The 27990-nt window shown below is 36.5% G+C and overlaps 1 protein-coding gene across 3 annotated transcripts in view; it reads left to right on the plus strand.

Annotated features, from left to right (window-relative positions):
- ITPR2 (inositol 1,4,5-trisphosphate receptor type 2) overlaps window positions 1–27990 on the plus strand; it is a 472019-nt gene that overhangs the window by 198207 nt on the left and 245822 nt on the right. For all 3 annotated transcript variants that reach the window (XM_025455430.3, XM_025455431.3, XM_049102671.1), the window contains 6 exons: window positions 8360–8449; window positions 8566–8691; window positions 11691–11813; window positions 12655–12855; window positions 15008–15259; window positions 17835–17960. In XM_025455430.3, coding sequence (XP_025311215.1) covers window positions 8360–8449; window positions 8566–8691; window positions 11691–11813; window positions 12655–12855; window positions 15008–15259; window positions 17835–17960 — 918 coding nt within the window. The remainder of the gene's footprint in view (window positions 1–8359; window positions 8450–8565; window positions 8692–11690; window positions 11814–12654; window positions 12856–15007; window positions 15260–17834; window positions 17961–27990) is intronic.

Raw genomic sequence — 27990 nt, forward strand, 5'->3', positions numbered from 1 at the left:
CCACTGCAACCTTGGCACCTATGAGCTTTATTACCTGTTATATATGATATATTTTTTTTTATTAAACTTATCTTCCCGGGCATTGAAAGACTATACCATCCTTGTTGAAAGATTAAAGGCTAGAGTATAACAATTTGATGGTATCAGTAGCATTGTTAATTTATCACATTCAAAAGGTGTTGAATTCTAAATAGAGAAAGAAAAGATTAACTCAGAAAATAATATCTGAATGGGTTAAGTCAGGATTACCATTTATGTTCATACACCTCTTTATTAAGGGTTGAGAAGCTGGTCACTTGGGTACCATAGCATTTCTTTCTTTTTTTTATTTATTCATGAGACACACACACACACACACAGAGAGAGAGAGAGAGAGAGAGAGAGAGGCAGAGACACAGGCCGAGGGAGAAGCAGGCTCCATGCAGGGAGCCCGATGCGGGACTCGATCCCGGGAATCCAGGATCACATCCCGGGTGGAAGGCAGGCGCTAAACCGCTGAGCCACCCAGGGATCCCCTATCATAGCATTTCTAAGAGACGTTCCCACTCATGTTATTTATTTTGGCTGTTAATTTTTCTTCACAATAATTCTGTGTCTGTATCTGTATGTCTGTATCTCTATGTTTATTTACTCACCTGTATTTGATTGCCTGCTTCTTTTTAAAAAGCTTACTTATACTCTCACTGATCTGGAGTCTAATGTTTGAGCTGCTTATCTAGTTTCTACTTTAGGGACTTTTTAGGGTTTTTGATTGGTTCTTTTTCACATCCATGCATTCTAGATTCATATCTGCCTGCTTAACTTCATATTTTTTTTTATTCTTTTAATGGATTTGAAATGTAAGGAATGGAATTAACTGAAAAATGTCCTTGGGAGCTCACTCTGGATTATATAGACAACAAGCTGGCTGGACTGTTTGTGGGGGTCAGGATGTGGAGTGTGGGAGGCAGTGTCTTTTCTTCTGAAAGGCTGTACAGCAGTTTGGCTTCTGATGGGATCTGTGGCTTCTACTCAGCAGGAGCTGTCCAATTTCTGAGGGCTCCATAGCTGGTGTTCCTGATAAATTCCTATAAACAATGGGCATCTAAATCCAGACAGCCTACTGCCTACTGCCCAAGAAGTTTGTGTGCACCTTCATTGGTAGGCTGCTCTCACACTTGCCCCATAAGAAGTTACTACAAGGTGGGGGTAGGAGCAGGTACTCAGAAATCTAGAGCCATGCTGGTGTTCAGCAGAGCACCCAGCACCTACTGTGGGATGATGGAAGGATGGGGAACACATGCCTTCTCTTGTTGGTACTTGGCTTGTAGTGTCCCCTATTCTCAATCAAGCTATCCTTTATTTTATTTATTTATTTTTTATATTTTTTAAGATTTTATTTATTTATTTATTCATGAGAAACACACACACACACACAGAGAGAGAGAGAGAGAGAAGCAGAGACCTAGGCAGAGGGAGAAGCAGGCTCCATGCAGGAAGCCTGATATGGGACTTGATCCCAGCACTCTGGGATCATGCCCTGAGCCAAAGGCAGACTCTCAACCACTGAGCTGCCCAGGGGTCCCTCAAGCTATCCTTTATCTATGCTAAGTGACACTGTGGAGTCAACCTGAGCATGTGACAACCACAGAGGTGTCCACATGGTGTGAGAGACATTATTCCTCCCTTTATCTCTGTGATTATTTTAAACAGACTTAAAAGTCCTTGAAGATTTCTTGACTGTTTGCATTTCACTGGGAATCTTGTACTCTCATTATTGAGATTTCTTGTTGTCTTAGCATTAACTTTCCTCATAGGTATTTGGGTTTCATGCAGATTTATCTTAGTGAGAGAATGAATTTAATTCCTTCCTTTCTTCTCTCCCTCCTTTGCTTTACTTCCCTCCATTGCTTTTTCTCTATTTTTTTCTAGGCATACCTTCCTTGTCTCATGATTTTCTGTTACCTCCATAGGCTGTTATTATTTTTTTAATTTTTAAAATTTATTTTAGTTTTTTGAGAGAGAGCATGCATGAGCAGGGGAGGGAGGGTAGGGGCAAAGAGAGAGAGAGAGAATCTTAAGCAGGTTCCATACCCAGCGTGGAGCCCTACTTGTGCTCGATCTCATGACCCTGAGATCATGACCTGTGTCAAAATCAAGAATCAGACACTGAACTGACTGAGCCACCCAGGTGCCCCATTCTATTATTTTTTAAAAGCAAAAACTGGTTTCCATTCTTTGCCTGCCACTTCTGATCTTTTTCCTTTGATAAAGGAAGCCGGCAAGAAGGCAGATCCCTCTAGAATATCTGCAGAGAAAAAGTGCTTTCCCAAGTGTTAGTACTTTGATTCTGCACAGCGAGGATAATAGTTCTACATAAACTTTGTTTCTTCAGCAAAACTTATGATTGACTAACTCTTGACAAAAGCAACTGGTAGAATGTTTAACCTTCATGGCTTGGTACAGATGGAGTCTGTGTGCTTTCGACAGAACATTCCTACATGACCTAATCATTGAGGGACACTGTGGTAATGGCATGAAGAACTTTAACCATTAATTTTGGAGCAGGCTTTCCTGAATTTTCCTTTTCTGAGATTTGTTTTCTTATCTCTGTTTTTCTTTTTTTAATTTTTGCCTCAGACTTCATTGTATATTGGTTTCATTTGTTTATATAACATTACATATCCCAGTCCTTTGCCTCTGAGCAAATGCTGATGAAGGTGATTGCTATAGATGAGTGTCATAAAAATAAGTCCTTTCACAGGACATACATCTGAAAGCTAATTTTTGATTTTGAGCCAAATGCTCCTTTTACACATCCTCATTCTATTTGGTTGTCATGCAAATTCTTAAATGTAGTGCTTGTACCTCCTGAATTTATTTCTTTAAATTGCTTACACTATAAGAATCTTTTCCTTTCTTGTCCTTTGGCCTACATTTAAAATTACTGCTGTTTTATGATAAACTTAGTATTTCTCTTCTTGTTATAAAAACAGTTACTGTCTCACTAATTTTTCTCCCACTTTGCCTTTTGTTTTCAATTTAATTTGTTAGTGAGGATTCTAAGTTCCTATATGGTTTCTTTTCCTCAGCAGATGGCTTATAAGAAAATTATAGAAGTTGATTCAGTCACATCAGAGCATGCAGATGTCATTAGACCAGGCATTAATATTTCTGTAATGATTGCTTGTTAAAGAGAGAGTCTAAAAAAAGGTGCTGATGCCTTTCTCTTAGATTCTGTATGGACAACATCCTTTTCACAGCTGTATTAGGGAGTGTTGTGATATGATCGTCACTGGGGAAGCTTCTTTTACCTAACATATCAGGTATCAGACACAGTCTCTAAGGGCTCTATTATATTGCCGTTTTCATTTCCTGTACAATGCTTTGTTATTCTGTGTCACCCTGCTGACTAGAGAGTTGCCTATCCTTTCTATGTTTCCATATATAATACTGGTGAGGATTACATAAAAAAGTATTATATATTATATAAAGTATTATAAAAAATTGTTGTATGTTCCTGTATTGTAATGGGTTCCTGCTGCAATTTTATGAAAACAACTATGAGTTAACATTGAATATACTCATCATCAATATATTCCCTCTTTTCCTAATGTACTCTAGTGGCACACCCTTTTTTGGTACCTTATTTATCAGAGATACAGGTGGCTGAGAGACTTGAGATGTTTTCTAGGACATCTGATTAAACATCATCAAATACTAATTAAAATGATGTCAAGCCAGTCAGAATATTGCATTTGTCTTGAGACAAAGGGAGAGGAAAACAGGTTTGGGGTAAGGTTAGGAATATGTTTTTACTCTCTAGAAAGGAAAGTATTTGGGCTTGAGCTGAGGGAAGTTACCTGCCAGAAATGGTGGACACCACCTCTTCTGCACATTGTAGATCTTGGGCTAAGCAGCCTTAGATGCCAAATAGGGGAAGCAGAGACTGTTAACCATGACTCCATATTTGTCCAAATTAGCTTTGCATACAAGATCAGATAAGTAGATCTAGGGTGATTTTAGGACTCTGCAACCCTCTAGGTATCTTCCTAAATGACTGGTATATGATGACACTCTTAGATGAGAGAGAGAAAAAAATATCATTCCACAGTGAGGTTATCATTCAGTTATCTGAAGGAAGTGATATTTTTTATGAAGAGCTTCAACTAAATTATAATCTAATTGGTGAATCAAATATACAAGATGGATTATTGCATTTTCATTCATGTTTTGGAAGAAGATGGGAAGGGAAAAGGAAGGCTTTTGACATCCAAATTTGGGAAGATGGTGATTGGTAAGTGATGCCACTGATGGAGTTGAATAATGGTTACAGGAAGAGAAGGCTAGGGATACAGATGGTGAGCAGAATGCTTTGCAGTCTTGCTAACTTGACAACATTGCTGAGGAAGGACATCCTTTGACTTCATTGGGGTGGGGACAAAGAGAAGACATGCACTGAGCTATTTTAATCATGCAGCTGCAGATGCAGGCAGTTCTACATTGTAGGATTTGGAACGTCTTTTTTTTTTTTTTTTAAATAAGCATTGCCCTTGTTTAAATTAAGGAGCCAGATTCCATTAATTGGTGCCAATATTTAGTTCACCATATAGCTCATACAGTATCACCTTTATGATTTTTGCTACTCGTATAAAAAAGTCTGCTTGACTGATGCAAAATAAATTTGGGGGTGGGTAGCTATATTCAGAACCAGTATTTGTTTAGGTATTCACTCTTTGAGTCTCTGCCTAGAACTCTGTTACCTATCCAATTTCTGGACTCTTCTAGAAATATCTAGACTCTTCTAAACTATTCTTGCTATATTGTTTTGGAACCTACCGTTTTATGTTGCAGTAAATGCTATGCAATTAAAAATCTAACTGCCTCTATGAAATCACTGAACTAAGCAGTTTCCTATATTCCATTAGAGGAAATAAGGTCAAATTCTTCCAGATGATAGGAAATAATAATAATAAAGTGCAAATGCTTTTGGAGTGCCATATCTATTCTTCATCACTGTTATCAGAAAGATAATTTGGGTATTTACTATATGCATAGCACTGTTCTCAGTGTTACACATTTTTTTTTGGAGCCTGCTTTGCTCTGGGACTTGGCATAAGTTACACTTCTGCATTTTGTACTTCACTAAAATTTTGACGTTAGGACGAAGACAGGGCTTTGTAGATTTGGCCATTGATCTAAGATCAAAGTTACATAAAATATAAAAAATATAATCACTCTTTGCCCTTTCTGGAGGAAAACTTTTGGAACACCTTTACTTAGAGTATTTTGGCATCAAAATAAAATAAAACCTAACCATAATTATGTAGTTTACATATTTCTTAAATTCCCCTGATCTGCTTTGGAATCATCCAGATGTTCTGTAGGTTAATATTTTTGTTCCGTTTAATTACATTGAATTATTTTCTGAAATTAAAAGGGGCTGCTTATTGAATTCTCCAGTGATGACTAGTTTTGTTGACTGCTGGCAATTTTAAATTAAAATAATTATTCTTCATAATTCCCATACTTACGAAGTTTAGAATTGCCTGTATCTTCTGGGCTGTACTAAAGAGCATAGCTTTTTGTAATGCAGTACATTTTGCCTGAGATTACTTTTCTTAGAACAAGACAGTTGCTTTTTCTTCAGGTCATTGTTTGAAAAATGGACTTAAATATATCTGCCAAAACTTTGCCTGTATTTTCAACTGATTTTTTTTAAAGGTGACATATATCAGAAACATCTCTTCACTGTAGGAGCTTTGTAAATCTTTAGACTTGGTAATATCTTAATCCTGGTTTATAGTACAAAGTTGGTTTTCTTTAATATTTCTTTTCTTCCAGAAAAAAAAATGAACATGGCCTTTTAAAATTTCAACCTCCACCTTTGTGATCAGAAAAAAAGGAAATTTAATTATATTTCTAGCTTTTGCAATTTCTACTTCTCATCAATAATTTTTGCTATCAGATAGAACCCTATTTATCTCATTCTCTGACCCCCTGGCTTTTTCTATCTACATAGTTTCCATCCATATCAGCACTTGGGCTCCTTCCCTCTTCTGCACTGGCTTCTCTTACATATGTAGCTTTATACCTTTTTCTATAACCTTCTAGGATTCGCCTAGTGTTTGTTGTCTTGCAGACAATCTCTTGCATTCCTTTTTTCTCTTTTATTTACCTGTGGTGGAGGCTGGACTGCTTTCCTTTCCCTCCTAGAATTTGTCAAGATAGATAGGTGACATAATGCTGGACTCCCAACAGTAACACCGTGAATGTTCTCAGATTCATATTCTTCACTTTTTGCAGTTCCAATTTTGTTGAGTTAAAGACACAAGGTGGTCAGAAAGGTAGAAAATAATCTTGAAGACTATTGTGGCATGATAAAACAGAGAGAGGTTTAAAGAAAATGATAGTGAATTACAGAATCAAATGCTAAATAAAGTGTTGGTCACTATGAGTCATTAGCACATAAAACACTTTTAATACAGTTTGGTAGAGAGTATTCTTTTGAGAAATCGAGTGGGGCCATAGTCTGAGATGCAGGACTACTTCTTCCAAGGATGGGAAATACTACTGAAAAATCCTTGGTTAGCCTCCACTTAGCCATATTTTTAAAGAGGTGAGAAACCATCACTAGAGAGCAGAAACCATCCATTTATGCACAGGAAACAGAGATGAAGCAGGGAGGGGAGGCAGGGAAGATGGATTTGAAAAATCCCTGCATCAAAAGTTTTTTTTCCTCTGAGACATAACAGGGAAGGTAAGTGTGTAGATGGTACTGGAATTTCAGGTAGGAAAGAGGCAATATTTGCTTGGACAGAAGCAAAGATGAATACAAAGCTTACTGAGGAGTGGTGATGGGTCACCACCATTCAAGTCACTCTACTTGAAGCCTTGCATCAGAATTCCTTGACTAGTATGGTTAGTTTTGTGTTTTTTTTTGTTTTGTTTTGTTTTGTTTTTATTTCTTGGTTTCTATTCATTTTGTGATTTGTCATGGAAACAGCTTGGGGCAAATTAAAGTACATTGATTGGCTTTGCATATTTTTGCTACTTTTCCCTGAGCTTAGATTGGGGTCCCCTTTAACTGTGAGAACCAACACCATCAACATAGTCAGGAGTTTAGTGTGTTTTTGACTAAAGTTGGACTTGACATTGATCCCAATGCCATTTTGTACATGTTGTCAGTCAGGAAAGCAATCAGGTCCCGCTCTACTAATTGCCCTCTCTCTTGCAACATCTACTGGCTGCTCTTGCCATTCTCTGTACACTATTATGTGTGCTCTTTCTGCAATACTTTTGGCTAAAGGGACTTCTTCACCTAACAAGTGCCCCTTTCCCCCCACACATCTCTCATACTTAAATAAATAGTTTTCATCTTTCAAGACCTTGGCTTCAACTTGACCTCCTTCATAAAGCTGTCTGAAGATAGAGCTATTCTCTCTTTCTCTCTCTGAATAGTGAATTCTGCTCAATTCAAATCTTTATGTTCATATTTCTCCCAGCTTTTTTTAGTTAGACTATAATTTTCTTGTGGGAAGGACTGCATATCTTATTTCTTTTAGATCCACTCACCTTTGTCTAGTACCAGGCATGTATTAAGTCTTAATAAATGCTCATGTATTAAATTATTTGTAATGTGTTTCATTTTTACCCAGTGATTATAAGAGTTGATATTTAAAATATGTCACTCCCTATATTTGTTTTTTATTGTACTGCTACAGATAGTGGTTGGTACAATGAAATATTTTTAGTGTTTCAGGACCTCTTAATAAGCTTTATTAATTTAGTAATTTAAAATCTTATTTTTAATTTAAATTTTATTTTCCTTTCTTCATTTTCTTGGTTCTGTACATGCTTGGCTGGCCCTAAGCCATGACTTTTAAGGATGTCATGGTAACCTGGCAGAGAATTCTTGGGTTAAAGTGTTCTTTCCTTCCATCTCTGAAATGTTTTTTCAGCTGTTATGATATGCTTCTTCACCTTTTTTTCCCCCTGTAGTTTATCCCTGATGATAAAATTACACATTTTTTCCCCTGGATTTTTACTATTCCTTCTCCTCTAGGCAACATAAAGCAATGATATGTCTGATATATTTAGCATAAGGTTATGTGTAATAACTTTTACTTTTTGACTTAACTCATTAATTATTAGTAATACTGCTTATGTTATAATTTGGTTATTATTGGGAAATGGTAATTGGCATGACTTATTCAAGCCAAGGAGCTCTTTATGTGATAAAAAATGTACAAAGGAAATATTTAATTTGAATAATAAATTACAAAATAATTATAAAACATATTTATTATTTATTAAAAAGTAAATATATTTATCACAAAACTACATGTGAGATAAAAATACATACTTGTGTTTGTTTTAGGAATCAAGCATTTTGAGTCCGGTGCAGGATGGAACAAGGAAACCTCAGATTGACAGCAATAAAAGCAATAACTACCGGATTGTAAAGGAGGTTAGCATGTGTCAGATATTTTTATTGGGTTTATATTTGCATGGCAAATAATTTTTGTTTGTGTATTCTATTTAATATCGTATTCCTTATATTTAATGCTTTTCTTATTTTTAAAGATTTTGATTAGACTAAGTAAACTCTGTGTACAGAATAAAAAGTGTCGGAATCAACATCAACGATTACTGAAAAACATGGGAGCTCATTCGGTGGTATTGGATCTTCTGAAGATTCCCTATGAAAAGGTTAGTGGTTGGTAACTTTTTAAAAAAAGATTTATTTTGATATTATCTCAAATATATAGCAAAGTTATGAGAATTTTTTCCCTGAACTGCTTGGAAGTCAGTCACCAAATTGATCAGCCCTGAGCCCTTTGGCATGTGGTTCCTACAAAACGGAAGCTCTTCTTTCTGCATAACCGTGTGACAACCTTCCAGCTCAGGAAAGAGCACTGACACTTTGCTGCCACTTAATCCTCAGTGCTGGTCACATTTCTCTCATCATCTCAACTGTGTCCTGTTTGACAAAAAGACCCGCTTCAGAAATAGGCGCTGTTTGGTTGTCATGTCTGTTATCTCCTCATGCTGGAGCTTTTATGACATTGACACTTTTGAAGACAGACCAGCTCTTTTGAAGATTGTTCCTTAATTTGGACCGACTAATGTTTCCTCAGCTATGCATCATTGGCAGGAACATAACAGAAGTGAGGCTAAGTTCTTCCACCACTTCCTATCAGGAGGCACATGATTTTGATTTTGATCTCATTACTCTTGGTGTTTACTTTGATCACTTGATTAAGGTGGTGTCTTCCAGAATTCTCCACTGTGAAGTACTCATTTTCCCTTGGTAATTAATGAGTATTTTGTGATGAGGTTCTTAGAAACTAAGTAAATATCCCATTCTTCACCAAACTTTTGACTTATTTATTTTAATCTGTATGAACTTTTGGATGCTCATTTTATTCCATCGGTTGCAGTAGGCTTCTCTAATTATCTGTGTATTCTTAGATCATCCTCAGTCTGCTCAGTGGCATCCCTTTGAGCTAGCTTCTTTGCCCTCTAACATGCACCTCATTCTTTGAGTAGTTGCTTGGTTTTTGCACATTAAGATGTTTCAGAGTCACCTTGCGTTTCCTTGCTCCAACCCTGCAGTCAGCCATTTCTTTAAGCGGCCCTGGTTGTGTTTGAGGGAGAACAACAAGTAGAAGCAAAGTTCTGAGAACTAAGGGTACTTACTGCTTTTGGGGTTTAGTCTTTCTAGGCCTTCTAAGTAGACAAAGCCAGGGAACATATGTGTGTGTGTTGAAATAGCTATTCATTTGTTAATACTGTAAATAGCTAATCTTCCATCACTGCTGCTACCTACTGCTCCATATGGACACACTCTGCCTCTCATTCAGGCTCTGACAGCCCCAGGGTGGATGCCCTCTTTATTTCTCAGGTGCCACCGTGCCATGCCAGGGCTCTCTGCTGGTGCAGATGTTCTCCCCCACTTGGACTTTCGCTCCTTGAATGAGATTGCTCCCTGATTCAGCTACTTTTTAACACGTAAACTTGTAAATTCTACCCTTCCTTAGGTGGCATAATTCATTCTGTGGCACAGAATAAAATAAAAGAATTATTGAAAGGCAACGAAAGGTATTTAATCCTCAGCATTGATCATCCAAATTATTCCATCTTTGATATTGTCCCATTCGCATTGCACACGTGATCAAATCCCTTCTAATAATATAACTTAGCATTCAGTATTTTGCTACTACATTATGTTTATAGATTCACTCAGTTTTAATAACTGGATTGTTCAGAAACAAAAAATGAATAAGAGGAGAATGTCAAAGAAATGTCAAATATCGTAGATCTGGCCCTGGTGTTCTCCTGTGTTGGCCAGCTTTTCAGTGGGAATTGAGTATTCCTATTGCTGAAGTCTCTTTGAGGATAGTAGATTTTGAATTGAAATCTCCTATTCTGAAGTTAGGAATGAAGTTTTTGGTGTCATTTACTCATCTAGTTAAATCATCCCTATTTTAAATGTGAGAAAATGGGTCTATTAATGATCTTAGGCTGTTTGTTTAGTTATAGATGACATAAATTATAGACTCTCAAATTAGGAAAAATAGAAAACATTGTTTTTTGAAACTAGTACTCAAAACATGAGTCCGTTTTATATCTCTGACACTGACTACATGACAAATTGAATAATCAACTACTCAGGAAAAATTTAGATGGTTTCAGTGATATTGTTGAAAGACTACTATTTAGAAGAGAACTTGGCAACCTTTGTGAATTTTGAGGCTTAGAATTTCTTATTGAGATTTCTGTAATTGAATGATACTGTTATGGGAGTTTGGAAAATGAGAGTGAATAAGGAAAACAACTTACAAGTACATGTGTTCACAAAGAAGGGGACCTAGAAAGATTGGCATATAGAGGATATGAAAAAGCAAAGGGGAAAAAGAAAAAAAAAGAGGTGGAAATATACAAGGTAAAGAGCAAAAGGCAAGGGTGTGGGGGGGGGAGGGGAATGGTCCAGTTGAGATAAGGTCAGAAATATATCTAAAGAAAGAAATTTACCAGGGGGAGGGGGAATAGAGGAAAAGTGAGTGGAGAGAAGAAAGAGACTAGGGACAAGGCAAGAGAATGAGGGATGATGGATGCTGGGAAAAGCAGTAGGAAGGGAAGAGTTTGAGAAGGAAGGGGATCTAGAAGGTAGAGAAAGAGGAGAAAACAAGAAACAGGAAAATCCAGATATGTGGAAATACTGGGAAATAGAACAAGTCCAAGAGAAGGGAGGGATGAGAAGGATAGGGGTGAAGCCGAGGAGGGAGGGCAGAGAGTAGGGGCCAGAGAGAGGGAGAAAGGCAGGACAGATGAGCTATGGGTGCAGAGGTGGGGAAGGAAGATGCAGCTATGGGAAGACCTGGTAGAATGTAGTGGATAAGCAGAGATGTTGGGGAGAAAGAGAGAAAGTGAAACAAAGAGAACAAAGAGGGGTTGAGAGTGAAACACAACAGGTAGTAGAAAGAGAAATAAAGAGAAGGTGAGAAACATCTAGAAGACAGTGGGGATGGGGGAGGCCAGAGAGGTCACAGGGGAAAGTGTAGAAATAGAAAGGGCACACGGGAGGGGGAGAATAACACAGTAGCAGACAGAAAAAGAGTACATGTGGGAAAGAATATACTTTTTCATAATATTTGGTATTATGGTCTGTTTGTTTCTCTGTATCATCGCTACTCTTTCACTTACAGAACGATGAAAAGATGAACGAAGTGATGAATCTGGCCCACACATTCCTGCAGAATTTCTGTCGAGGAAATCCCCAGAACCAAGTTCTCCTTCATAAACATCTGAATTTGTTTCTAACTCCTGGTGTAAGTATTTTAGTGACTCCTACTGTTTATAGTGTCTATTAGATTTGTTTTAGCAGCATCGATGAATGGAATTTTATTAGTCTTTCCCACCTTATCTTTTTCCTTGAAGGAATTCTCTCCCTAAAAGTGGATATGTTTTATTTCCATTAAGGAGGCATTCACAGAAACTTGAAATATTACATGAATTTTACCTGCAAGTGACAACTTTCTTTATATGTACATAGTTTAATGTTAGGGAAAAAAATGTGATAGAACAAAGAACAGCTGCAATGCCATGAGTGAGATAAATGTAGAAAACTCAAAAGTAGAGGTAACTGTAAAAGTGCGTCAGTGGATACTAGGGAAGAGCTAACTTTGAGTAATAGATAATCTCAAGAATACCATTGTCATCGTGTTGACCTTTATGATAAACTCCTTTTTCCAACTAAATTCCTTTGTGAGCTCCGTGTGCTTTTTTCTTTGTTTGTTTGTTTTTTTTTTTAAGACTTCATTTATTTATTTGAGAGAGAGCAAGAGAGTGAGAGAGATCACAGAGGGGGAGGGAGAAGCAGACTCACAGCTGAGCAGGGAGCCCAATGTGGGGCTTGATACCAGGACCCTGAGATCATGACCTGAGCCGAAGGCAGAGACACTTAACTGACTGAGCCACCCAGGCACCCCAGCTCAGTTTGCTTTTAATGGTGAATGATTTCATTGCATTTTGTAGAAAGCTTGCCCAGGAAACTCAGTATGGCTTTGCATAAAATATAAAACTGATCCCAAGCAGGGAAATGAATCTAAATACTGGAAAATAGAAAATTGATCTTGTCAGAATTACAAGGGCACAATCCTCTCTGCTTAGCTCCTTGAAGCAGAAACCATGCGGCACATCTTCATGAACAATTACCATCTCTGCAATGAGATCAGCGAGAGAGTGGTGCAGCACTTTGTGCACTGCATCGAGACACACGGTCGCCATGTGGAGTACCTGAGGTTCTTGCAAACGATTGTAAAAGCAGATGGCAAATATGTGAAGAAATGCCAGGATATGGTAATGACAGAGGTATGTTCTCAGTTTGCATTTTAACAGCTACACATACATAATGTGCTCATGTATGTGTTTTCTGTTAATCTATAGTGTTTAAAAAAAAAAAACCCACAACATAGGTTTGGAAAATAATTTAGTTCCAGTGACTTAAGCAACAAGTATATTTTGTTGAAATCTAGTGAAGTAACATACCATTAAGTTGATTGTATAATATTCTGAGTTTACTTTTCTTTTTGATCCTTAATGAATTTGTGTACTTTAATTATCAAGATTCTATGAAATGTTATAAGTGCGAATGCAAGTGACACATTTTATACTTTAAAATTTTCAGTATGTAACAGGATGTTTTATTTGTTTAATTTTTTATTTTTTTAAAGATTTTATTATTTTTTCATGAGACACACAGAGAGACACAGAGACATAGGCAGAGGGAGAAGCAGACTCCATGCAGGGAGCCTGATGTAGGACTCGATCCCAGGACTCCAGGATCATGCCCTGGGCTGAAGGCAGATGCTCAACTGCTGAGCCATCCAGGCGTTTCCTAACAGGATGTTTTAAATTCTGTTTTCCCACTGCCTTTTTTTGCTCTGTTCCTGAAAGATAGGGAATTAAATTAATTAATAGAAATTATCCATCAGTGATTTATGATATGTGGAATCTTAGCTATTTAGAATAAGTTAGAAATTTAAGAAACACAAATGGTTGACGTCCCTCATTTATTTTGCTCTTTTCATTGTGATATTTGACATCGAGCGAGATTTATGCAATGAGTAAGTTACTCACCAGGAACCAACTGGTACTTTGGAGAAATTGAGCCCATTTGGGGAAATCATTGCTCTGTGACCTAATGGTTCTCTAAAGGCCTATATGGATAAGGCAGCTTTCAACCGAGGCTACCAAACAGTTATATAATAGATTATATTGATATGAGGTGATTTTCATAATTATATTCTTTCAATTTAGGAATGAGGGGAGGGGAGTTCCTATATTGATATAATGTGAGTTCTTCCTGCCCCATAGATATCTTAAAATTAATGCAGCTTAAAGTCTTGAATTTTTTAATGTAAATTAGTAAGCATTTTAAAGAACATTTTAAATTTGTAAAATCTTCCTTTTTCTTATCTACATTTACATTGTAATTGTTCTTCATTGCCTAGAAATGTGGGAACTAATTTGATTTTGTATTGTTATCATTAAGGAAATAATTAAAATGGAAAAGCAGTGAATAAAAATTAGCAAAGTTTATGGCACCGATTAGGGGAAGTGTTTTTATGTGGAAAGAAGTACTTGTAATATTATATTGTGTTGATATATAGTACATAATTTGACACATATACATTTTCTTTCAACAAAATGTTCAAAGCAAGCCAGTTGTCTTATTGATTTAAATCTGTTATCAGTTTAAATAAAATAGAGAAAAAATATGTCCCCCAAATATCTCCCATTGGGGTTAGAAAATTGGAACTGATAATTGTCAATTAGACATTATGGAGTTTGAGCAATAAAATTACCACCTGCTGGAATTCTCCACTAAAATTATATTAACAAAATATGAAGGAAAATGTATATCCTAAAAGCCCCACTTATTCACTTGTTTCTCTCTCTTTTTTTAAGTTTTCTTTTTCTCTATTTCTCTCATCTCTGCTTTAACCTCCATTCCCTGCTGGTGCTCATGACACATGGAATTTCCAGATTCTTGTAGAGTGGCGTTTGACTCAAAGAACATGCTTTTTTTATTCTGTCACTATTGAAGGGAGCTGGGGTATTTTACTCTGTTTTGGGAAAATTAGACTTAGGAGACTTCTTATATCTTGACAATAGCATCTTCCATTTGAAGGAGAGGAAAGTAACTTTCTTGAAATATTCTGCAGGTTTAATTTCAGGGGGTAACTCACTGGTGAATAATTAGCTATCATTTATGCCATTTAATTCTTGTCCCCATCTACCTTTCCCATACTTCCCTGGCTGCTTTTGATAGTATTCATAAGTAATCACTTGGCACCTGACTAAAATCTTTTTCCCATCTTGCCTTGGTAGAGTTCTGCGTTTACAATATATATGTTTTTATGAAGAGATGCATGTGTTTCCAGATAGACCAAACTTTTGGCAGTAGCTGCAAAGGATGAACATTTGGACTGCTATGTAGACTCTCTTATTATCATTTCAGTTGATAAATGGGGGTGAAGATGTGCTGATATTTTACAATGATAGAGCATCATTTCCCATCCTTCTCCATATGATGTGTTCAGAGAGAGACCGAGGGGATGAGAGTGGCCCCTTAGCCTACCACATCACCCTGGTGGAGTTGCTGGCAGCATGCACAGAGGGCAAGAATGTCTACACTGAAATTAAGTGCAATTCCCTTCTGCCCTTGGATGACATAGTGAGGGTGGTGACCCATGATGACTGCATCCCTGAGGTAAGCCTGACAAAAGCCTGGCAGCCACAGAATTGTTATTGATATAAAATACGTCAGTGCCAGAACTCCCCAAACTATTTATAATGAGATAATGTATTTAGTCAAGAAATTGTACTCAGCTACTCAGCTATTTAATTAGGAAAATTCAAAAAAGCATAAAAAGTTTACTTTTTTAGTTATGCAGGAGCTAGAAAAGATGATCAACTTTTTCAAAGTAGAGCCACTATAGTTTACTGGAAGCTGCTATAGGAATCTCTTAAATTCTAAGTATGGCGATGTGATGAAACTGAGATTTACTTGTAACCTCTGGTATGTTTTTGAGCATGTAATAGATGCTTCATAAATAATTTATGATCGCTGATAGGAGAGGCTAGGATGGTGCAGCAGTATCATCTCTTAGATTCTGTAGGTTTACCTTGCTTTAGGAATAAGTGCATTCTTGGAGATATGGACCTGCGTTTTGCTTTGTTTGCACATCATTTTTTTCCCCTCTGTCCTTGTTTGGCTCTGATAATAGGGAAAAAACTCATTAAAAACTTGTTGTCTGCCAACAGGATTAATGAGGCTTCCAGGAATGTACATTGCAATAATTTCTTTCTTTTCTACTGTTGTGGTATATTGTTGCAAAGTTCATAAATGCGTGATGCATTGAATTTGATATAAATCCAGACATTTTAAATCATAGTAACATAGTAACTTAAAACTTATATTCACCTACTTCACTCCTCTTCATCCTTCATTTCTTGATTCAAACATTACTTCTATAAATAACACTTTCCTGGCCTCCCATAATAGAGTTATAAGAGTCCTCAATTTGAAATCTGGCACTTGAATTTTGCTAACAAATGTCTGTAGCCTTCGCATCCTTTCCCAAGATGATAAACTTGAAAACTTGATGAGAGTAGCAACTAGGTTGTTTCTATTTACCATTATATTAGCTGAGCCTAAGTCTATACTTCATAATATGTTTTGAATGAATGAACAAATGAATTAAAAAATGAATCAGGATCCTGGATCCATTCTAGGATTCTAGCTGTGTGACTGATTCCAGCAGATTATTTAACCTTTCTAATCTTCAATTTCCACAATTTAAAGTGAAACAATTATAGTATGTATTTGAGAGGATTGCATTAAGTGAGATATTACATACAAAATGCTATAGGTGATTGGCATGTAGCAAACAATGAATAGCTATAAGCTGCTGTCAAGATGATTATGATAATGTGCTGAATGGCTCTGATGTCTCCTACTCTATGTTCAGTTCTTGACACAGACACCCTGTCTACTTTTTGACCTTAGTCAAATAGAGATAAGTACTAAGGTCATGAAAGCTGGCCTTGTACTCCTTATGGTTCTAACTTGGATTCTATGAATCCTTGGAATTATTTAAATGGTTTTGTATATATATATACATTTGAGGTGGCTTATAGCATTCATCACTTATTTATTTATTTATTTATTTATTCATTCATTCATTCATTCATTCATTCATTCATTCATTTAGAGAGAGAGCGAGAGCATGTAAGTGTGCAAGCTAGGGGGAGGGGCGGTGGGAGAGGGAGAGAATCCCAAGCAGACTCTGCACTGAGCACAGAGCCTGACCCAGGGCTCCATCTCTTGACCCTGAGATCATGACCTGAACTGAAATCAAGAGTTGGGCATTTAATAGACTGAACCACTCAGATGCCCCTCATCACATTTTCACAAGAAAGAAAAAGAAAGAGAAAAAGAAAGAAAGAAAGACAAAAACTGATCTCCATACTTTAAGAAATACTCTGTGTGGTGAGACTCATCTCAGTCCTTTATGAGGAATTTGATTAAATATGAGAAGCAATGTTACTACATCTTAAAATAATTTTTTTGTAAACTGTGAGCTTATTTCTTCTCAGAAATAGTAATTTAAATATTTCTGAGTGGCAATAAAGTATTATTTAATCAACACATTTAAGCATTAGATTAGACGTCTCTTGATTGCAAAAGACAGAAACCGAACTTAAACGATTTAAATAAAAAAAGGGAATTTTATTGGCTTCTGTATTTGGGAATTTGAAGGATAGTTGTTCTGATGAATCAGGAGGTTCAAATAATGTCAGAATTCTTTCCATCTTTTGTCTCCTTTTCCTTTGTGGTTCTTCTTTCTCTCCTGAGAATAATTGTTGTTCAGTCACCTGCAGGATGGGTTCTTGGGGTTCAAGTTTACCTTGTTCCACTTTAGTAATGAGAGAGAGAGAGAGAATGATAAAGAGAGAGAGGGACAGAAGGACAGAGACAGAGAGAAGGAGAGAGGAGGGAGAGGAAGGAAGACAGGAAAGGAGCACATTTGACTCTCAGAGTCTCAACTAAGTCAAATGTTCTTCCGTATACCAGTCTCTGGGCACAGGGGAATGGGCTATTAGATCAGGGCCTGGAGCGTTTAAGTAAAAGAAGGGAAATGGGAACGCTTTCTAGGTCTACATAAAACATGCTATCATCCACGATAGTGATTAACACAGATTTTACTTAACTTTTCATATTTAATATTTGAAAATGAATGATAAAGAAAATTCACTTTCTTCTGTATTTGAAACTTGCACAGGTTAAAATTGCTTATGTGAATTTTGTTAACCACTGTTACGTGGACACTGAAGTGGAAATGAAAGAAATCTACACAAGTAACCACATTTGGAAATTATTTGAGAACTTCTTGGTGGACATGGCAAGGGTGAGTTAAACTTTCACCATGAAATAACTACTTCATGCCTAGATTATTGGTATGTATTTTGACTAAACAGTATTAAAGGTCTGGATGAAGATTTGGAATTAAACCCTCCAACTTTGGATGTAATCCATTACATTCAAAAAGCTGTGCATATGTTTCACAAGATTGTGAGATTTAATGAGTTGGCATGCAGAAAATACCAGCATAGTGTGTATAGAAACAAGGTGTCTGTTTCTACTTTTACAATGGCTATATCAGTTTGTTATTAAATGGAATTTTAGTGGCCTTTTTACATTGGTTGAGGAAGACATTGGCAGAGGTCAATTTGTTTTTAGCTTCTTATCATGGATGCGATTACAAACTGTAGATGGAAGAGATATAAGGAGGCCTCGACCCTTGCTTTCAGGCAGATAAGTGCTTGACCAGACTATCCAGAGCTTAGCATTGCTCAGTGTTGCCTATCCAGATTTTCCTTTGGGAGAGTGCTCCAGTAATTGAACCATCCAGTTACTTCACTCATTGGTCAAAATAGGTTCTGCTTTTTACAGAGTTCATTTCCTTTTGTCTAGCCTTTTGGGGGAGATTGGATAGGACATGTGGAGCTGGTTGGCGTTTTCTAGATATTGTTTTTGAGTAAAACTGAGTAAATGAATGAATGAATGAAGAAAAGAAGGAGGGAATCTTCTTTATAGATAGCACTTAATTTTAGTTAGTATGTCTCAACACCCCCCCCCCCCTTTATGGTAAGTTGAAAAGTCATAAGATACAGGGTCTATTATTTTAGGGGTTTTTTTGATCTTTAGTTTTTCCCTTTGAAATGAGGGGACATGAATGTTCAGATAAGAATCTCACTAGTAAAAGATAATGTATAGATAATCCTTAGACCTGTGATGGGCTGCCCTAGCTTTTTTGGTTCTCTACATTCTTGAGTGCTGGCAGCTTTACACAGGCCTTATTTAGATGTATTTTGGAGGAGAGGGATTAGTGAGGTCTACATTCTCACCATCTTATAAGAATGGATGCTGACTGTCATTCACTAGTTAACTGCCTCCTTACACCCTTTCTGGAAAGAAGGAAGACAAAAGGAATATAATAAAATATCTACTGGAGACTAAGACATCAGGCTTGCAGATGAAATGTGCTCATTTTACCCTCGATGTGGTATAGTATGAGCCAAATCCACTATGTTTAAGCATGTGTGAAGTAAGGCAGTTCCTGTTTTACTTCATTTCTATAGAATGAAAAGCCATCATTATGTTTTGCAGGTAAACCAGCACCTGTGGAGAAATCACTTTGTTTTACACAGGATTTTCATATCACTCATATTTACCCCTGTGTCCTTGTGAAAGTTCTTGTATCTGATGGGCTGGAGGTATCTATAGAGACCTTGAAGTAAAGAATGGTTTATATGCCGATGACTGAGCTTTAAAATTGCACGTGCAGGAAGATATTAAAGAGATTATAGACTGATTTGCAGAGTTGCACAGTGCTACGGACTAAAGATAAGCTTGAAAAAGACCAAGGTCACATTCTAGACAGCATGAGCTACAAAGCTAAAAGGATTTTTATTTTTTAAGCCAAAGAAAGCTGATGTACCTGCCACTGGTTATGCCACCTTGGAAACATCCTTGCCACTGATGTATTTATAAAGCTAAGATGTATTTTTTTTAAGCATGCATGCTAGGAAAAGTTTTTATTTTAACTATTTTGATTTAGTAGACATTTAATGTTATTTATTTTATAAAAGGCTTGAAGGGAATTTTGAGATCTTTCTAGTCTATTTACTCATTATAATGTCTAACCACAATAGCTTAGCTATACTGTAAATAGCATTTTTTTCTTTCCTTCTGGTTTCCCTCTTATTTATATTTTAAAACAGCAGATCTCTTATCCCCTTGCCAAGAATGACAAAGAATCACCCTTCCTATTTCAGGGAAGGGAAAGAAAATCTGATTTTCCATTACTGGGCTTTGTCTTTCTCCTCTTGAAGAGAGATTAAGGAGCCATCACACACTCAAATTCAAATACAAAAAAAAGAAAATTGTTTAAATAAGTAGAATGTGGCCTTCTAGGCAAATTTTCAGTTGAGTAGATCAGTAGTTCTCAAACTTCAGTGAGGATCAGAATTATTTGGAGGGTTTGTTAAAACACAGATTGCTGAGCCCCACCCCAGAGTTTCTGACTCAGTAGATGTGAGTCTGTGCATTTTTAACAAGTTCCCGTGTAATGCTGAAGCTGGTGGTCCAGGGACTAAACTTTAGGAACCACTGCAGTAGAATATGTAGTTTAAGAGTAGGTACTTTAGAGGTATTAGCCAGACCAGAGTTCAAGTCTAGATTCTTTCACTTCCTAGCTCTGTTACCTCGAGCAAAGTACTTACCCCTCTGACTCTGAGCTTCCTTATTTGTAAAATGGATACTATAACACATTCCTTATAGGGTTATCAGGAGGATTCAATGAGATTATGCATATAAAGCTCTTAGCACATCTGTGGCACTTACTAAGAGAGCTGATAACATCATCTATTTCATCCACATCGTGGTAACATCACTGGTATTATTACAAGGTTATATGTAGCCTTTAAAGCAATTTCAACAAGCTTCCTCAATACCTATACCAAATAAGAATGTTGAGGATAACCAAAAGGAGGACCATCCAGTATAGGCAAGAACCAGAAAGCATGTCTGTGAAATTGAATATGCACAATAATGACTTGACATAGAGATGGGCTAATTCAGAGGTTCCCATGAAGTGATGAAGCCCTGGAACAGCTGATTTAAATCAGTGAGAAAATAGCAAAGGTAATATGAGGAAAGGTATGTGGCAAATTGGACCTAAAGAATCGTAGGATCTTAAGATTGGAACAGACTAGCAGTCATATAGTTTATGCTCTTCAGCACCTGCCTGTATATTTCTAATAAGAGTGATCTCACTATGTTTTGAGACAACTGGTGTCGTTGCTACATAACTTAAATTTATTAAAAACTCTTAATATTGAGCCAGATATTTATGTCTTATGATTTTTGCCTATTTCTTCCTTCGTAGCAACATAGAACGATTCAATTCAGCGGAGATGTAGGTATTTACCATAAGTAACATATTCTCCTTGCTGATGATCTACTTTGAAATAATAAAATTATACAATTTAAAGAACTTAAGACCGTCTAGATTGACCTCATAATTTTGCCTCTGGGTTCCAGAGAGATTAATTTGCTACCACAGGGTGACTTGCCTAGCTAGAAGCAGAGTTGGGAAATGTGCTGTGGCTCAATCCAGTGCTTTTTCTCAAATTTGTTCTGAGCTCCTTCCTATTTTCAGTACACTTTGGGGTTCTCTCTAATATGTCAGTGTTCTAAAAGTATGGCATTTGGGATGGAACGCAGTGTTTCAGGCAGGATCTAGCCAGTGCAAGGCAGATGATTATTTCAGTAGAAGTTTGGAGAACAATCTTACTTAAAAGGCAAAAGAAATATTAATATGTAGTGGCATTCATGCCACCTTCTACCTTTCTCTTCATGTTGCTCTGGAATCATCTCTACCAGGTTCTTTTTGTTTACTCTTGGGTAAAGCTCTCTAAAGAGTCTTAATTAGTATCTTTCATATTCCTGTTTGTACCTCCTTACTTTTTATTTTGCTAAGACCCATAGAAGAAAATCTTTCTGAAAAACTGTTTTCTTTTAAATATATTTTTAAAGATTTTACTCATTTATTCATGAGAGACACACACAGAGAGAGAGAGAGAGAGAGAGAGAGGCAGAGACACAGGCAGAGGGAGAAGCAGACTCCATGCGGGGAGCCATGCGAGACTCGATCCCGGGACTCCAGGATCACGCTCTGGGATGAAGGAAGGCACTAAACTGCTGAGCCACCCGGGCTGCCATGAAAGACTTGTTTTTAAGAAACTGGTGCTAGGATTCACACACCGGATTCCATTCTGATTTCCTGACAGACAGTATCCATGTTCTGGAAATATACCGAATTTAGGGAGGCAGCAAAGGTATTTCACTCATTGAAAGATGTCCCACTGTCTTTCAGAGCATTTAACAGAAGCCCACTTTGGTATGTGTTCCAATATGGAATAAAATTGTTGTTTGTAGGGCAGAAATGCTTCCCTTTGTCTTTGTAACTCATTGTTTTTTCAAAGTCAGGGGATTTGAGTCATTAGAAAGCACCTGAAAGTGGCCAATGTTAGCCTCAGACTACATTTTTTCTTTTGAAGAAGTTTCCAATTTTGCTATCAATTTCATGATTCTCTAATGGCCAGTGGTACTCTAAGTGATGTATTGGCAGAAATGAAATTAGACCAAGAAATAATTTAGAGGTGCATCTAAATGCAGTGTTGCGTCATTGCCTTGTCAATCACTGCTTAACAGGACAAATCAGAGTATTTTATTTTCAAATAGATCACTTGATTGAGCCATTCTCTCCCTTTATGTAGCTTACCAAATAGGTCCGAAGTAGGAGTAAAGGTAAATTTTATATGTACCTTGAACCACACTTTCCAAGTTCTTTAATTTGATGGAATTGTAGTTTTCTTTGGTTGATGACTTGATTCTAGAGATTTATTGACTTTTTTAAGTTGTATGAGCCATTGAAATGTCTTATTTTAAAGTATTCTTTTTGTATGGCCTTATTAGCTAGCATTGCAGGCAAGTAAGGACTATATATTACTCTATAAACCTTACCTTTTTGTGACCCTTTTCCCTCAGTTATAATTCTATTTTTTCTCCTCAACTTTCAGGCCAAGTTATTTTGGTGTTGTCCAATGGAATGAATATTTGACTATTCTTGATTGATGGTTGATCCCTATGCTGCATCCTACTTTTTGCTCTTTAAATCTTGAGCAGCATTTGTCATAGTTGATCAATTCCCTCCTGAAACACTTCTTCACTTGGCCCCCAGAATATACTTTCCATTCTGCTTGCCCCCCACTCATTGCCCACTCATTCTTAAGTTCCTTTGCTTTTTCCTCTGAATCTTTCTAGATTCTAAATATTGGAATGTGATAGACTCAAACCTTAGATTTACTCCCCTGTCTATAATCCCTTGATTGCTGATCTCAATACTCTCCTGTCCTTAATACCAGACTGACTGATGCTTGGATCCTTCTCCTAATGTCCAGTCTCACATATCTAACTGCCTGTATGACATGGCCACTTGGCTATCTAACTTCCGGCTCCCCATTCATTCCTATATCCCACTAAAAATGAATTCTTTCTCAAGTCTCTGGCTTCTCAGTAAGTGACAATTCCATTATTCAATCTACGTATTCAAGCAAAAAGTCTTGGTGTTAACTGTAAACTTTGTTTCCTTACACTCTAACTCCATTCCTTTAGCAAATTCTACAGACTTTAACTTAAAAATATTTATTTATTTATTTATTTTTAAAAATTATTTTTATTTATTTATTTATGATAGTCACAGAGAGAGAGAGAGAGAGAGAGGCAGAGACACAGGCAGAGGGAGAAGCAGGCCCCATGCACTGGGAACCTGATGTGGGATTCGATCCCGGGTCTCCAGGATCGCGCCCTGGGCCAAAGGCAGGTGCCAAACCGCTGCGCCACCCAGGGATCCCCTAACTTAAAAATATTTAAAAAAATGTTTAAAATCTGACTACTCCTGAACACTTCCATCACTACCATCTGCTCCAGAGTACCATTAACTCTCATCTGTATCATTGCAGTAGCCTCATAATTTGTTTCCCTGCTTTCACACTTGCCCTCCTTCATCTATTGTTGATCCTTCATCTACACTGCAGCCATCATGATTCAAAAGAGGAAGAAGAATGTTGGTTCAGGTCACTCCTCTGCTTAAATTCTTCCCAAAGTAAAATAGCTGCATGATTTGGCCTCTCCTCTGATACCCTTCCCCTTGCCCATGTCCACTTAATTTCCCCTAGCTAGCTCTCTGTTCCATCTAATGGCCATCTTGCTGTTCCACAAATATGCCAAACACATTCCCATCTCAGCACCTTTGCATCTGCCTGGGATGCACTGGTCTTCCAGGTATCCTCAAGACTTCTTCCATGTTCCTGCTTTAAAGTCTTCAAAGAGGCCTTCACATACCACCCTGTGTGCAGCAAATTCTTCCCTCTGCTCCCCCCCTTCACTTGGCTTCATTTTTCTTCGTAGAGCTGATCTCCATGTGACATTTTTGTGTGCATTTGTATTTGTTCCTACTGAAACAAACACAGGGCAGGGACTTTGTCCATTTGGTTTACACCTGACCTAGAACAGTGTCTCACACATAGTAGATAGTATGTATTTGTGGAATAAATAAATAAATAAATAAATACATGTCCACTGAGGTGAAAAATATTTAAGAAGTGAATTTGAAAACAAAGTAAGTGTAGTCTTCACATTGAATTAAGTAGGCATGTCAGTGGAATGAAATAAATATGCATAAACAGAGTTTTACATATGTAAGATATTAATATATGATAAAGAAATTATTACCCACTAGTAAAGAAGTATTAGTTATTTTCAGGGATGAGCAAACTTTCTCCATGAACAGGAAGGTAGTTAATATGTTAGCTTTTCAGACCATTATCACAACGGTTATAGCCATTACTAAAGGGAAGGGTGCCATAGACAATATGTAAACAAGTGGATATAGCTGGATTTGTCCAATGGGCTGTAAGTTTGCTTATGCATGGATTATTAAAGTAATAATATAAGCTCCATTGGGGTAGTAATTCTCATATATTTTATTCACTGACAGATCCCAGGTACATAGAACATTCTTGGCATGGAATGGACATTCAACACAAATTATTGATTTGAACTAAATCAAAATGACGTTTGAGGACACTGGCTATTTGGGGTGTAATGAACTCAGCTTCTAACCTAAATCATATAATAGCATAAATTGCAATTAGATTAAGATTTTAGAGGTAAATATGGAACAATAAAAATGGATGCAAATGTAGGTGACTATTTATGTCTTTGGATGAGAAGGTTCTTTTTAAGCATGAAAGCAGTGAATGAGAATAATTAAGGAAAATAATAGACATTTCATTTTTTGAAAATTTCAAACACAAGCACATAGAGTATCACACATATAAATAAAAATATCAAAATAAGGAAAAAGTTACTGAACATTTTTTAAAAAGCTTAATAATCTTTACATAAAGAACTTGGAGCGCCTGAGTGGTGTAGTCGGTTGAGCTTCCGACTCTTGGTTTTGGCTCAGGTCATGAACTCAGGGTCATGAGATTAAGGCCCACGTCTGACTCTATGCTGAGTGTGGAGCCTGCTTGGGTTTCTCTCTCCCTCTCCCTCTGCCACCCAGCCTCTAAAATAAATAAATAAATCTTTAAAGGTCCAATGCTTTAAAAAGAAAAAAAAAATATGTATATATACACACACACAGCACTAACAACCTAATAATGAAATGGTCAAGAGTCAGGCATTCTGAAAAAATAGTCAACTGTTAATAATTTTTTAAAAATACAGAGAGGAATAAGATCCAGTTTCTAACTATCAAAGTTGTAAGGGCAAAAAGATAAAAGTAAAGAGATAATATTAAATGTTGGTTCACATACTTTGCTGATGAGAATGTAAATTCATGCTGTCTTTCTGAGAGGCGTTTTGGTAATACATTAAAAGAAACCTTCATACCTTTTTAATGTGTCAAATAATTTACCTTCCAAGAATCTGTCCTCAGGAAATAATTAGAAATGATATCAAGGATTTATGGTCAAAGAAGTTCAACAGGCTTTTATAATAATATACAGTAAGAAATAGTTTCAAAATTTAATAATAGAGAAATGGTTCAATAAATTATGATATATCTGTAAGATTGATGTTATAGATCATTGAGATTATTTTTTGAGGATGTTTAGTAATGTGGGATGTGCTAATGGTTGAGTGATGAGTATAAAAAGAAGACAAAACTGGTTATCTAGAATAATTTCAGTTACGTAAAATATAAATGGCAGAGTGCACAAAGATTAGAAGAAATTATTCTAAAAGGTTAACCATGGTTTTATCTGTATTTTTGTATCATAGATAATTTTTGTTTTCCATTTTGTGATTTTCTATATTTTTTCAGTGTTCCTACAATTAATATATATTGATACTAGGAAAAATATTACCTTTTTAAAAAATGAATGTAGACTTCTAAGAAAGCCAATTGAGTGTATGAACCAATGACTCACATAAAGGGAGATGTAAAAAGTGAATGTTTGGAAGTTTTGGCCTCATGAATGTAGGAATGCAAATTAAAATAAATATGTGATATCACCTCAGCTATTTAGAGGAACATGTGTACTGTCTACAAGAATACAAAAATGATCCTTAGGATTTGTATTCCTTGAGTGTGTGATCAAAATTATGTTACGGGCACTAGAGTTACCCTATCCTGTAGAGTAGCAGCTTGCCACAATTAAATTTAAATTTTAATTAGGTAAAATTATATCAAATGGAAAATCAGTTCCTCAATAGCATCAGCCACCTTTCAAGAGCTCAATAAACACATGTGTTGGACATCACAGATATAGATTTCCATCATTGGAGAAAGTCTTATTGGACAGTGTTGCTCTAGCATATAGCTTTAGTAAGTCCATCTGTCATCTTTGAAAGAGTAGTGGTCACTTTTAGAGTGGAGGAGAGAAGGGATATCGTATTTACAAGGGGAGAAATGTCAGACAAAATTATGTCTAGAAATGTTTCATATTTGTGTCTCAGCAAATGATTTTATACCTACTATGTACTTAGGTCCTGCATGTGGAGTGATGAGCAAGTCAGACTAGCTTTCCATGTCCAGGAACTTATATTCTACTGGTGGAGACAGATTTTCACTTGCTCTTCCCCTGGAAACCTCCAAGGCTTTTTCCTCACTTCCTTCAGTTTTATGTTAAAATGTCACCTTATCCAGAGAGGTTCCTTAAGCAAATGAGGTAAATAAAATAGTAATCCTCAACCATATCCACTCCTCCTGCAGCATAAAAAGAAGCTGTACTTATCCCTGTACAGCTTGCCCTTCTTTATTCTTCTCTAGAGTATCCTATTTGCTCTATTTTCTATTTTCCATTTATATTATGTATTTATTAATTTGTCTATTGAATGCCTTTCTTGATTAGAATAACTCTTATAGAGTAGGGACTTTGTTTTGTTTGATTCACTGTCCTGACTTGTAATCCAATATTTAGATATAATTTAAATAATAATAATTTAATAATTTAAACAAATAATTTGAAAAATAGTGATATATGGAGTTTGGGATTATTTTAATATTTTACAGATATTTTAAAATATTTAAAAAATAAGGACACATGGAATATACCAGAGAGATTTAAATAGTAATTAGTGATATAAGACAAACCTCAAGCACCCTAAGAGTGAGACAAGAAATCAGTATTTAGTAAATGTTTGGAGGACAGGTGGATATCAATATGGGAAAAAATTGATCAGAATAGAATCCATGAGTTAGGTCACTACAGCAGCAAACTCTCAGATAGTGTAAATAGTTAAATGGGAATCAGGACACATATATGAATGGAGGAGGACTCCAATAAAAAACTAGAACAAAATGTGTAGGATATCCCTTCTGTAGAGGGGAGTTTTTTTTCTTCTTTATGTTAAGTAAATAGAAATGATCTAAAGAAAAAATAATGGGCAGCCCCGGTGGCTCAGCGATTTAGTGCCGCCTTTGGGTGTCACGCTGGAGACTTGGGATCGAGTCCCATGTCGGGCTCCCTGCATGGAGCCTGCTTCTCCCTCTGCCTGTGTCTCTGCCTCTCTCTGTCTCTGTGTCTCTCATGAATAAATAAATAATATCTTAAAAAAGAAAAAGAAAAAATAGTGCCTGAGTTCTATTTTATTTGACACAATGAAATGTGATGAAATGAACATTCTAAATAAAAGTTTGGAATGTGAAAGATATATGTGAAATGACAGTCAAAAAGAGCTTATTATGAAAAATATGTTAAAATGATACGTAATGTATCAGTCATTATCCAGGTCTTACTTCGAGTGGTTAGAAGATTTGAATCATCTGTACGTGACAAAATATAGGCATGAAGTGATTACGT

The sequence above is a fragment of the Canis lupus genome, chromosome 27 (assembly GCF_003254725.2).
Source record: "Canis lupus dingo isolate Sandy chromosome 27, ASM325472v2, whole genome shotgun sequence".
Classification (NCBI taxonomy): Eukaryota; Metazoa; Chordata; class Mammalia; order Carnivora; family Canidae; genus Canis; species Canis lupus.